Source organism: Tinamus guttatus, unplaced genomic scaffold (assembly GCF_059628265.1).
Source record: "Tinamus guttatus ecotype Peru unplaced genomic scaffold, ASM5962826v1 Tinamus_guttatus_pri_ptg000459l, whole genome shotgun sequence".
NCBI classification, from domain to species: domain Eukaryota; kingdom Metazoa; phylum Chordata; class Aves; order Tinamiformes; family Tinamidae; genus Tinamus; species Tinamus guttatus.
The window spans coordinates 5,886,739-5,899,907 of record NW_028288993.1 but is presented as its reverse complement, the minus strand read 5'-3'; the positions used below and the strand labels follow the sequence as shown (position 1 = coordinate 5,899,907).

Genomic DNA, 13,169 nt, shown 5'->3' with positions numbered 1-13,169 from the left:
CACAGAACTCGCATGAAGAGAGCAAATGCAAAAAACACAGGAATGCATAAAACAGAGGACAGGTAACAAAGCAGCAGGGAGGAAGGGCTACTCGCTGAGACCAGGCAATGGATTTTATAATACAACAGGTGAGAATCAAGGTTTATCCTAAATAACAAGCCATATGAAAGTCCTGCTCAGGAGCAAAGTAGCTTAATAAATCCAGGAAAAAAAAAGGCAACAGGCCTCACCTTCTTGTTGCAGGAAAGGGATGAAAAGCTCTGCCACAGTTCCACTCAAAGCTTGGCTAGAGGATCCAGAAACCACATGGTAACTGAGGCTGCCAATCCCTGAAAAGACAGAACCTTTCTCATTATTTCCCTAAGTACCAACACTTCCAGCTAAATCTAAAAACAACATAGGACAGGAATAACTCTTCATGCTTCAATTCCCTGCACACACATCTCTCCTCACTGAAGAGTATGCCAACAACTTGCTTGCAATATTCAGCTGTCTATCTCCTTACACACAGCCAGGTCAGAATGACAAGTCAAGGAATCCTAAAGGCTCAAATACAGACCTCTTCCATTCAGCCTTCTGCTGCACTTGCTCCACAAAAAAAATAAGTTTTCCTTTAGGATCCTCACCTGAAAGGACACTCATCTTCTGAGCAACAACTGTCAGTTTCCCCTCTGAGCCTGCCAAAGAGAAAAAAGTGGGCCACTTAATTACAGACAAGCAGATGATGACAACATGCTACTTCAAGAATCTTCCCTAACACACAAAAGCTTGCCCAATCCAGGCTGAGCTGCCCCTCTGATACACAGTTAATGACAACAGAAGATAGAATACAAAAAAACTCCTTGAAGCCAGCAAACCTTTATTAAACTCCACCTCCACTGCTCATCCTACAATTTACTCACCCCCCAGGATGGCAAAAAGATGTCTCCCCAGTGACTCCACAGCTGAAGGATCGCTACATTGTCGAGCCAAGTTCTTTAATGCCACAACTGCTTCATCCATCAGCTGCACACTGTTGGATTTCAGATGACCTAGAAAATGATGCATAGCTCCCTGTGACTAACTGCATACAATCAGCAAGGAAATATCTTTACACGTGGCCTAACTCAGCTGCTGGAACGTTACAGGAAACATTCCAGTTCCCATTTACAGCATCGTCCTCCCACCTACAATAAAAATCTCTTCAGGACACTAGTAATCAAGTCAGCACAGGTACATACAGAATGTTGTAGAAGGCCTTATTATCAATTCAACATTTTCTCCAGAAGTCATGGTACTTACTGGCCAGTCCCTTCACAATGTCTAGAGCATACTGGCTAAGGTCCAGGTTCACAGAGACAAGTAAGCAGGAGATTGCTGAAGACATAGGAGATATTAGGCATGTTACATTTTGTTAAGTAATTGCTTTTAGCATTTTAACACACCCTTCCCCACAGTCCACATCAAGAGCAGACAGGACCAGTAAAGATGCAGAAAGAAAAGACACTGAAATGGATGCCCAATCAACAGATTAATTCAGCATTATTCTTAGCACTCAGCTGTGAAATTCTGTCCTCTGTACAAATACTAGCCACCACATACGCAGACACTTGGGATCACACCACAAATGTTGCTTCTTCATAGCTACCCTTTAGAAGCAAGACAATTCTGCCACCTGTGCTCACAGGTCCAGAGTATCTCTAAGTGTAGCTCAGGGGAACACACACCCCCCACAGCTCCAGAGCTCTAAGGAACAACTATGCCCACTCCCAGGCAGAACAATGTAGAGAGATGACAGACTCACTTTCTATTACATTCTCAGGGCTCCGTAGCAGTGATTTCTGCAGAGTTGGCAAAACTAAATCCTTGAATTCAGTGTGAGACACATATCGAAGAAGAGGGGAACAGCTGTCCTGCAAAGGCAACAGCGCTCAGCACAGCAACGGGCCTTGCACACAGGTAAAAGCATAAACAGTCCGTCAAAATATGTCTCACCAGCAAGTGCTTCTGAGGCTTTGTCTTGCTCATAAGGACGGTCTTCATGTAGAAATCCAGAAGAGCACCCTGAAAAAAGCACACCAGTTACAGCCATGTCATAACCTAAATGTAGCAGGAAGATAGCCCTATCCACCACGCAGAATCTTTGCTTCCACTCTTGCACGAGAAGGTCCAGCATTTTTTTACTCTATCCTCCAGCCCAACACAAAACCCATGGCGAGTTAGCTACTGCATTCCATTCCTACAGCAGGGAAGGAGGCAGCAAGCTGCAGTGTCAGCCAGCTACATAAATGCACAGGCCACAGAAAAGAGGTACATGTCCCTTAAAATTGCCCAAGCTGCTTTCACCACAAGCGTATTACCACCAAACTGACAGAGAATGAAGCCAGAAGCAGGTGTAAAGCACCATCCTCACTGAAACATCTGCCTGCACCCCTTCATGGAAAGCAAGGCTACTTATTAGAAAAGAAAGAAAAAAGAACAGAAAAGAAAAAAAGAAGGAAGCAGTACTGCATATTTACCTTGTGACGTTTAATAATACCAATCTCTTTTTGGGCTGTGCAAAACTGCACCACAAGTCCCAGCATTGCAGCATAGCTCTGGTTTGGTTCCAGACTAAGAATGACAGATAGGTACTGATCCACCAGATCCTGGTTCTGGGAAAAAAAAAAAAATGCAAGAGATGTTAACAGAATCAAACCAAGAAATAAGGTCACCTAACTCACAGTTATACATCACCTCTTTCCACAGCCTGTTCAATTTCTTCACTGCTCCATCCACAGCATGCTTATGAGAACCTCCTAGGACTTCCAATAAGAGCAAACACTGAACCTCCACCTGCCAAGAGAAAGACATGCTTCTCACACAAGCTTCTTAAGACAGTCATCTCGTATCAGCTAAGAAGTGTCAGATGCCAGTGATCAGCTGAAACGCCCTAGGCAGAAGTCCTTAGCTTGCTCAGATAAGTTCGTCCAAACAGGCAAAATTAGGAGCTGCCATTGCTTTTGCCCCACACACAGCATTTTGAAAAACCACATATAAGAGTTTGGAAACCATGACTTACAAAACAACATTTTATAATCAAGTTACCTCTCTTCTTAAAAATTTAATCCAACCATATTCCAAGGTGCTAGGAACAAAGTTCCAGGGACAGATCATTAAAGCAGGCAAAAAGGAAGCAAGAGCTACTTAACACCATACAACAGAACACACGAGCAACTACCTTAAAGGAAGAACAAGGAGTGCAGAAGGACACACTGCAGACTAGATGTTAGAAGTGCCAATGTAGACTAGACCTTGAAGGCTGCACTATAGCACCTAGTCTCAAAACACTGGTGTATATATCACAGTACCCAGAGCAAGCCTACTCAGATACAACACTGTCAGTCTCATGCTTTATACACCTCCTGCCTTCTCCAGCTCAGGCAGAGAGATTAAAATACATCAGGAAGCATAAAAGATCACCACAGTTAAGAGGAGAGTAAAAGTCTTGCATTTTAGTATGACATTATTAGTCACATTGAGAGTTATTTGCAGTACTTCAGCAGCTCAGGGATTTTAGAAGTACTTGAGTCTTGATCTCCAAAGGGATATTTCTGCAAACCAGAGAACTTACCAGTTTTTTCCATGTTTCTCCCTGTCTCTTGTCAGGTGTTGGAAAGACCGTGCGTACAAGCAAGCATGTCCAGGAGAGCGCCAGCACAGCTGCAGACCCACTGCTCTTACTGTAGTAGAAGTGAGAAAAGCAAGAGAATCAACAGCTCCCATCATGTAACTCACTCCCACTAGTGCAGAATGAGCTTGTTTGTGCCCAAGCCAGAACACTACTAAAATGAGGCAACTTTATCATAGAAAACTAGAATTAAAGTCCCAGCTTTTAAAGCAAATAACTAGCACCAGTAAGCTATAATGAGTTTTGCTTATTGTGTTTCAGCTTTTAACACCCAGAATCTTCTCAACGGCACAAAGAAAGCTGAATCTCACCTGCTGGGAATGAGAAACCTTAGCTCAAGACAGACCTTTTTTGGATCTCTCCATTGGCAGTATAAAAGTTAAATACTTAGCCAGCAGAGACTGTCCAAAAAGTGATTCAAGATTTCTCATCTGCTGCGTCTCTTTACTGTCAAGAGCTCCACAACACTGACTGCCAAACCATTTCTCAGCTTACATTCCCTCCTGGCACACCTCTCAGCTCTGACTTATGCTAACTCCTTCCACTACTTCAAGTAAGAGATCCCATCTCTTTGCTCCCTGAAGAACCTGATGCCTCTGTAATCTCTCTCTCAAAGTGAAATAATATAGTAGTGTTCTTATGCACAAGGACATAATAGAAGTCTCTAAAGAGGCAGGCATTGCTACAGAGTAACCAGAAGAGTAAATATTATATCACTGAAAACCTTTAAATCAAAATCACCTATTTTGGTAAAAGCTACTCTCTAGTTTAGCCGCAGGGCAAAGGGGTTGGATGGAGGAGTCACAGAAGGGCATGCTGGGATCCATATCAGACAAGAAGCTGAACAAAACCCTAATTTACCTTGTGGACTCACTCCCTAATCGGCATTTCCAGATGCTACACTACCACCTCTCACCTAAACCTGAAATTTCATTGTATATTCATATACTTATAGTAAGGTTTTGAAGCCAGCAGCTGAAGATGAGATGGAATAGGAAATTCCCCTTCCCGTTTTGGTGGTTTTGGTGATCACTTCTTGATAAGAGATGTCTGTGATAGCCCCAGCCTTGAAGGTTAGCAAAAACAACACTAACTCAGACCCCTGCAAACAGCAGTGACACCAAGAAAACCGTTCAGCTTTCACCAAAGATGTGGAAGAGGTAAAACAATAAAATTCAAACAGTCATCAACAATTTCATCTCTAAGTATTTCTAACTTTCACCTCTAGGAAGCATCAGAAGAATCATTCTGAGTGCAAAAGACCGACCACCAGCAGCTCAGAACCCGAACGGGCTGCACATGTAACACATCGTGCCGCACCTGGGAACTCCAGTCTTGCTGCTGATCCCTGAGGACTGAAGTGACTGCAGAAGGTTTTTTGCTGTTGCATCTGGCTGGGATTCGGCGAGCTGCTGAAGCGCCAGCTGCAGGGCTCTGCGGGATGCTGCGTCGCTAGCAGGGATTCAAGGAAAAAAAAATAAAATACAACGCTGTAAACATTATAAATCCTGCCAACATTTCTGAAACTACTCTACTCAAACCATATGAAGGGCTGTTTTATCCTTTCAGCAGCCTAGCTAATAGTTATTTTATCCTTGCTGTTCCAAGAAGTGAAGAAGTTTTCTTATCATTTACATTTCTGGCAGCAAGCTCCATTTCCTAGCTTTGCTGACAGAAGTTGTATCAAGGCACTTAAGTGAGCTGCAGGAAAAAGCACAAGTTCTGAAAACTTCATTTACAGTCAACCACAATTTAAATCTAAAAGTGTTCTCCCATGTCTTGGTCTTGCTTTGCAAGGACACAGTCATTCACTCCTGCAAACTAAACCACAGGGCACAAGCTTTAATTTTGAAATTAAAAGTGAAACACAAGGTGTCATGAAACTTTTAATGTGGAGCCTAACTGAAGAGCCCAGCCACTACACAGCAACCCTCAGTGTCACACACATCTATGTGACACTGTACGCTAACATTTCCAGATGCTTTGTACCAGCTTAACTAATAAATAAGTAGATGCTTACAGATTAATTACACCAGCCTTTCTAAATAATTTACTTACCGGTATCGATGCAAAGTGAGGCAGAAGAGTTTGCAAAGGCCTTTTACTGCACCCTCAGGAAGATCTGTAACAGATTGTATTTCAAAACATTTATCCATAGATCACTGAGGTCTGACCTTTAAGAATACAAACACAATTCTCCTTACAACTGAAATCAGTGAGCTGCTCACAGCAGAACTACTCACAGCTCCTGTACATCTACAGGAGTGTTTCCGAAACTGTCAGGGTCTTATTCAGGGTGCTCTCTTTGTTTACATTTTACACATATTTGTAAAAAAGTAGAAAAATTGGAACACACACTGTTCCAAAGTCATTTTCAGAAAATGAGAGAAATCAGACAAATCTTTCAAAATTCTGTTTCAACAATTTTATTAAGACTAGTTAAAATCTTCCATTCATCTACTTTAGTTAAATATATAAATTTTTCATGGACCCTTACAAAATAAGTAGAATTAGGAGTTAAGCAGGCAAATGATACCTGCATAATGTTACATCCACGTACTTGAAAAAGCACAAAAGCTAATGACAGGAGAAGGCTCAGGATTACATATAATACCTATGGTTCAAGTTACTGCTGTGGGAATGCACACATTCCAAGTGCTGTGACCCCACAAGCTTTAAAGCTTCACACAGCCCTTTAAATAAAATGTGAATGTTCCCACCTCAGAGACGGAATCGGTGTCCAGGCACACTTACCTTTCCCAGTAATGCACTTTCCCAGCTCGCTGAGGATCTCTCTCCGTTCCTTCACGCTGGCTGTCGTTACCTTTACCGCGAACCGCTTCAGTGTATCGGAGATCTAAAACCATCATTTACACACAGAGAGGAGAAAACATCAGCCTGCCTTGTGCAGCAACAAGCAGAAAAGAATATCAAGGCAGACAAAACGTGCACGTGGGCAACCTCTTCCGCACCAGATGCGATCACCCACAGTCTTGTCTTTTAGAGAAAGGGTCTCTGCGTATCAGACAGGAGGTAACTCAAAAAAAAACAAACAAAAAAACAAAACAAAAAAAAACACAAAAAACCCCACAAAACTTCTTGAAAACTCCATCTGTGGTTTCCTGCTCTCAATAGCTGTGAGAGCCGAGCTCTGGGACAAGCAGGAAGCATGGGGAATGCCTCCACTCTTGCCAGACAGGCCCCCATCTCAGGGTTTTACAAGTCAGGCTTGACAGGTTACTAAAAGTGACACCTCAACAAACTCCCTCTGGTGCTATCAACAGCAAACAAGATTACAAAAAGGAAACAAATTTAAAAATCCATACCACAAAATTGAGAGTGTTTCTTATCATGTCTCCTCCACTGCCTGTTTACTCTACACCTGAAACTACCAGCAGCCAACCCTGGGACCCCTCATATTAACTCCTGCAAACAGTTCCAGTGTCCAGGCAGGAACTATGAAAAGGCTAGAAAGAAGTTTAACCTCTTAGTGAGCTGCTCCTCATAATGACTGAAGATATCTAAACAAACTTTCATCTCTCATAAAATATGCAAGTCAAAAGACTTCATGTGGACTAAAAAGTAGGCTTAATAGGGGCTAGTCTCTGCCTTTAGATAAACCAAAGCAACAAGTTCTGCAGGGAACTCTTACAGGTCACCTCAATGTGAGCAAGCAGACCTGCGGCCCCATCCTCACAGGTGCAGGCCTGAAGCTGCAGCAGCACCCGCAACACTTAGATCCCCCAGCATGGGAAGCAGGGCCGCCAGCCCTCACCCAAAGATTCCGCTGTGTAAAAAAAAAATACCTTAGAAGCTCAGAAAACCTGATTTTAGGAACAGCAGCGCACAGGAGATCCTGAGAAGCAGTAAAAGCTCTTCCTTTCCCTCCTGGCATGAGCTCTACCAGCAGCCTCTTTGTACAAACACAGGAAACCCGCCAGGCTTGACAAATGGAAACTGCCGCTGTTCCCCTCACCAAGCGTTTCCAGTAAAACTTTCCTGCCAGGACGCAGGAGGAAAAAAGCCTCAAAAAGGCTTCCCGGGGTTTAGGGAGGTGCCCAAGTGCCTCTAAGCGGCAGCCTGGACCCAGGGCACGCTCTGAGCAAGCGGGGAGCAGGGTTGCACCTCCGAGCAGGATCGGGGCAGCCTGCCAGGGACGGCTGCTGCCATCGTCCAAACTGGCAAAACGAGAAGTCTCAAACCACGCTGCTCTCCCGCGGAGCCTTTTCACCACACGTGCCCATCGCAGGCAATCCAGGCCGGGCGGCGCTGCTCACACCCCCTAGCCACCAGACGGCTGCAAAAACTTCCACTTCTCCCGGGAGCCCGGGCGTTGGGCACGCGCGGGCGCAGCCAGCGGGCAAGACCCCTCCCCCGCTCCTCCCGCCGAGGCCGCATGGAGCAACGCGGAGCCCTCAGCGCGGCCACGCAGGGCCGCGGCAGCCCCCGGGCAGAGGCTCCGGCCGGGCCTTCAACGGACGCTGCCGCCCGTTTCACGGCGGCCCGAGCGAGGCGGCGGCGGCGCCTGGGCGCTGCCGGCCCCTCCCCGCCCGGTCTCCCGCCGCTCCGGACGGCCCGTGTCGCGCGCGCGGCCCCTCCGCGGGCCGGGGGGGGTCCCGGGGCCGCGCTGCCGCCGCAGGCCCTGCCCGCGCTCACCTGCGTGTCGGCCGCCATGGCGCCGGCTGCGACCCGGAAGTGGCGGCAGCGGCGGCTTCCGGCGGGGCCGCGCTGAGGTGGCCGGGGCGGTGCCGCCGCCATCACCGCGAGCGGCGGCCATGAGGGCCAGGCCCCGCGATGCCCCCGCACAGCCGCCCGCTTCCAACGCCCTCTGTTTCCCGTCCTCGCGCTTGGCCTTGTCCTCCTCCCCGAGCCCCCAGTTGCCTCTCCAGCACCATTATAGAGCCTCCATGAAACTGGGGCGCCCAGTGCTCAGGCCATCCCTTCCCCAGCCAAGGCTACACCATCCATGCTGACACACACAAAGGTGTAAAATAGCTTTTTTATTTCTCCACTTTGACCAACTCTGACATGAAGAGAGAGACTGTGGCTGCTGTTAGTCAAAGAGACCAAATCCCATGTCCTCGTCTGACTCCTCCGACTCCTCCTTTGCCGCTTCCTTAGCCGGAGCGGCAGCAGCAGCAGCAGGAGCAGCTGTTTCAGCTGCCACCGGGACAGCAGCAATGAAGGCGGAGGGGTCTGCTAGGAAGGCCTTCACCTGCAAAAGAAAAAACAAAAAAATTAGACGTGAACTCAGAGGAAACCTTCAGAGGGACTGAACCTCTGCAACCAAAATGTAACAAGCCAGAGGGAACAGAGGAAAATCCTTCTGGAAGCTCAGCCTGGGCCCCTGCCAGGCTGACATTCAAGGTGTTTTTAGTTGCCCTTTGACCAGATCAGAGTCAGCCGTTACCTTCTCGGCCAGCGGGAACGTGTAGTCAGTCTCCACAGCCACGGCCAGGACCCGCTTGTACCCGTTGATGATGGAGTGGGGCACAGAAGCGATGGTGGGGTACCCAATCTGCAGGCACACGCTGGCAACGTTGCGGACACCCTGTGAGAAGGAAAAGCCTCGTGTTTCCGTGCTCTGACAAACAACCCAGAGCACAGGCAGCCAGATGAGAGCACATCCCTACACTGCAAATGTAATGACAGTCAGCATGTACCACGCACAGGCAACACGGCCTCAGTACATTTACACAGAGCATCGGGGTTTGTGCAACCCTGAGCACTTGATGAAGCAGTTTCCAGATTCCATGTACACTTTACTGTTTCTCTCAGACTTTGGGGACATCAGCACCTGATTCTGCAGCACTTGAGCAGAAATACAGGCAGTGACACTGCATTCTAGGGAAGTGCCAGTTGCCTCGACTGGCAGTTGCCATTTTCTCCATAGCAGGCACGTAGAAGGGGTGGAATGCAACGGAAATGGGTCGTGGCACTTGCCTCCAGGAAACGCTTGTGCAAGGTCTCCTCGGTGATGTCCAGCACCTCGGGATTGTAAATGCTGCCGTTGTCGAAGACCTGCTGGATCACCAACCCAAAGGAGAATGGGGAGATGTTCAGCATGTTCAGCAGGGTGGCTTCGCTGGCGCCCACTTTGTCTCCGGTCTTGATTAGCTGCACATCACTCTGAGGAATAAAAGGAAAATGAGAAATTCTAAAAAATTCAGGCACACAAGCACAACAAGGCTCCAGTGCACATTCCCAATGGTGACAAAGGACAGAAGGAACAAACGAGCTGAAGCAACAAAAGTGGCTATTTGAGCAAGCCCTACACAACGTAGCAAGTGCATCTCAGCTCTAAGAGCAGTACCCTTAATGAATTACCTAGAGGCTACTTTGTCCGTAATTTCCTTCAGCAGCCCTCAACCACGCAGTAAATACCTGACACAGGAGTTTAAACCCTCCCCACCCCTCACTGCACACCTGACTCAAGCCAGACATCCATCTTCAGAAGTTCTTGAGCGAAGCAGTCATGTTGCTAACACAGTACTACTGGGAGCTTTGATCTTTACACCTCCTGTTCCTCCATAGCAGTGTGCAAGGTCAGGCAGCTCCTCAGAGTGCCATCAGCGCCCTCAGTCCAGGATGGGCTTCAGACAAACAGCCACACGATGCCGACTAACCAGAATTTCACTGCTTCAGAGTTTACTAACCAGAATTTCAATGCTTCCCCTGGAAATCTTTGTGGTGATGCCCAAGGCCTGGAAGAAGGAGGTCTTCTCAGGTCCGAGACCAGTGTTCTGGGCTGGCACAGTCACATCGCAAGGAGCAATAGCACCAGCACGAGCAGCTGCCGGCACCTGGAGGAAGAGGAAACAAGAAGCTGAACGGCGGTTCATGTCTCGCATCCCATGGGAGATAAATTCTTCCCTGTGGTACTCCTCCAAGATGGACAGCAAGCAGACACACAGAAGTTTAACAGAGGAGGAACCTGAGGAGTTGAGCTAAGGCTGCAGAGGCCATGTCCCAAACTTTGAGGACTCATAATCATCAAGTATCCCCCAAAATGGGTAGTTTTTTTCTTTCACTTGGCGTATCGTAGCCCAGAAGCACAGCATTAACCAATCTCTGTTACCTTATTGGCCAGCAGCATATCCCTGATCTCAGTCAGATCCTCCTTGGTGAAGACAAAGCCCACATTCCCACGGATGTGAGACAGCAGCCTGAAGGAAAGACAACATCCTTCAGTCCCACTCCTCCGACAATGTCTCCTTCCAAAAGGAGACCTTAGAAGCGTTCGGACATTACTCACTTTTCTAAGGCCGGGTTATTCTCCAGATGACCACGAATCGCTTTGCGCATCATGGTGTTCTTCCCCATGAGCACAACAGCTTTCCCACGCAGGGACATACGGATTTGCTGCATCTGCTTGGACCCTACGTTGTCTGCTCCCACGATGAAACATTTTGGATAATCATCCAGCAGTTGCTACAGAAAGACAAACATGGTGACTGCGCCAAGAAACCCAAGACACAGAGCAGCTTTAAAACCTCAATGTGAACCTTAACAGAGTGCCCGAAATTTGAGCGTTCAGCCCCAAAAGATGCTGTAGTGTAGCTACAAGGCCCAACTTAGCAACCCGAACAGCTCCCTAGGCAAATCACCAGTTTGCTCAAATCAGCAAGTTTTCTCCAAAGCCTGAAAACTGCCTGATCGAGACTTCCCAGATCTCTCCACGTGACCGGAAACCACTCCTTAAGCAGGTAAGATATAGCACCTACTATCTTTAAGAACCCCCCGCACATGCAGGCCAGCCCCATCCTCGCGAACCTCGCGAGGCCGCCTCGACACTCACGATTATTTTCATGAAATAGTTGGACTTCCACGTAGCCCTGTCTTCCCTGGGCATCGCGGCGGTGCTCCAAGGATTGCCCGGCGGGTTTAAAGACGAGATGGGACCTGTCGGGGAGAAGCGCGGCTTAGAGGGCCCCCCAGCAGCACGTAGCGCCCGCGCCGCGCACCCGCCGCCGCGCACCCACCTCCACGAGGGCTCCGGGAAAGAAAGGCCGCTTGGGCGGGCCTACCGCCTTTTATACCGCGGCGGGCGGCCAATAGCTGCGCGCCGCGGGCACGGCCCGCCCCCATGAACGGCTGTCAATCAGGGGCGGCCGTGCTCCCATTGGGCAGGGCGCACGCCGCTCAGCGGGCCGGCGGCGCATGCGGGTGGCGCCGCCTGGCGGCCGGAGGAGCGCGGCGCCGCGGGGCGGGGCCGGCAGCCATGGCGGGCGGAAGCCGCCTCAGCGCGAGGCGGCGCGCGCCGCCGCCCCCGCTGCCGCTCGAGCCCGTTAGGAGCCGCGCGCGCAGCCTTCGGCCCAACCCCGGGACTTGGAATGAGCAGAACCAACGCGGGGGACTAATGGTAAAAATTTTATTAGCATAACTGCAAGAATTTTAAATGGACAAAGCAGAGTTAGAAGTTTACAAGGGGAAAAATAGTATCAAATAACTGTCGACCCAGAGGAGAATCCCCCGCCCCATCCCAGTGAGGACGGGGACGGAGGGGGCCCATCCCTGCTGACAGCTCTGGCACAGGGACGGAGACACCAAAAGGCTTTTTATCAGCAAAACCACACTAGGAAATGGCGATGGGGCCAAGCCCAAGCACCCGTGCCTGCTTCTGCGCAGCCCCTCGGCTCCAGGCCCCGCTGTGCCTCCTCCTGGCGCTGGGACCACCGCCTGCTCCCCCGGCACCACGCGCTGTCTGGCAGGCACAAACACCTCCCGTGCCTGGGCTACCGCAACACCTCACCTCCCACTCGCTCTGCACAGCACCTCAGCCCCTCTAGTCTAAAACCAAAGGTAAATAATAGGCATCTTCGATTCCTTGGTGGCAGCAGCCACCACCACAATAATAATAATTTGGCTGAGTGGCATCAGTGCTGCATCCCAGCATGGCATAAATACCATTAATCCAGGAAAAACTCAATATTTTGCTTGGGAGATAACTTGTTTAATGATCTCCACTTAGCATTAATGACAGAAGAGCCTTCCTCCTCCTCACACACCTCTATGGCACCCTGCATCCAGGGATTGCCATGCTCTCCAGCAATCCCAAGGAAGAAAGCCTCAACAAGCAGTGAGGTAGGTTAAAGGATCCCCAGACTCAGGGAAACTGAGGCACGTGATTACACAGTTTGGTAGGTGCCGTGCAATGAGGGCTAGTGCCAGAAGCAGCACTCCAACCTTCTCACCCCTGTCCTGCACGAAGGCATTTTGTCCTCTTAGCGGGGCCTGAGAAATTGATCTTTTCATCAAGATAGCCATACATAGCTTATAAATAGTAATTTTAAGTCCAATTGATTTCAAAAATAAAATGACAAGTTTGACAGTTTTCTTGCCTCTTGGACCGTGCAAAAGCCACGCTCAGCCCAGCTGAGGTAGCTCCTGTTCTAGTGCCCGTTTGCTTGAACGGCTACAAACCAAGGCTCACTTGTACGGCCATCTGCTGAAAAGTAGCTGCAATGGTTTAAGCAGGATGGCAAAGCACGAAGGCAAGACTACATGAAGTGGGGAATTT

The 13,169-nt window shown here is 48.8% G+C and overlaps 2 protein-coding genes across 2 annotated transcripts in view; both read right to left on the bottom strand.

Annotated features, from left to right (window-relative positions):
• The window catches only part of GCN1 (GCN1 activator of EIF2AK4), a 39,853-nt gene extending 31,530 nt beyond the window's left edge, over positions 1–8,323 (bottom strand). The window contains exons 1-13 of the mRNA XM_088532404.1: positions 8,306–8,323; positions 6,404–6,506; positions 5,708–5,771; positions 4,970–5,101; positions 3,593–3,701; positions 2,716–2,814; positions 2,499–2,633; positions 1,975–2,043; positions 1,784–1,892; positions 1,282–1,356; positions 903–1,031; positions 627–677; positions 231–329 (exon numbers count right to left, since the gene is read on the bottom strand). Of these exons, the coding sequence (XP_088388530.1) occupies positions 231–329; positions 627–677; positions 903–1,031; positions 1,282–1,356; positions 1,784–1,892; positions 1,975–2,043; positions 2,499–2,633; positions 2,716–2,814; positions 3,593–3,701; positions 4,970–5,101; positions 5,708–5,771; positions 6,404–6,506; positions 8,306–8,323 (1,192 nt within the window). The remainder of the gene's footprint in view (positions 1–230; positions 330–626; positions 678–902; positions 1,032–1,281; positions 1,357–1,783; positions 1,893–1,974; positions 2,044–2,498; positions 2,634–2,715; positions 2,815–3,592; positions 3,702–4,969; positions 5,102–5,707; positions 5,772–6,403; positions 6,507–8,305) is intronic.
• A 311-nt stretch (positions 8,324–8,634) lies between these two features.
• RPLP0 (ribosomal protein lateral stalk subunit P0) lies at positions 8,635–11,655 on the bottom strand. Its single transcript, XM_088532402.1, has 8 exons — positions 11,632–11,655; positions 11,448–11,551; positions 10,905–11,080; positions 10,728–10,815; positions 10,306–10,452; positions 9,593–9,778; positions 9,060–9,200; positions 8,635–8,864 (listed from the first exon to the last, which is right to left on the bottom strand). Exons 2-8 carry the CDS (start codon positions 11,499–11,501, stop codon positions 8,703–8,705), a joined length of 954 nt encoding a protein of 317 aa, XP_088388528.1. The 5' UTR covers positions 11,502–11,551; positions 11,632–11,655; the 3' UTR covers positions 8,635–8,702.
• Positions 11,656–13,169: the final 1,514 nt, after the last annotated feature.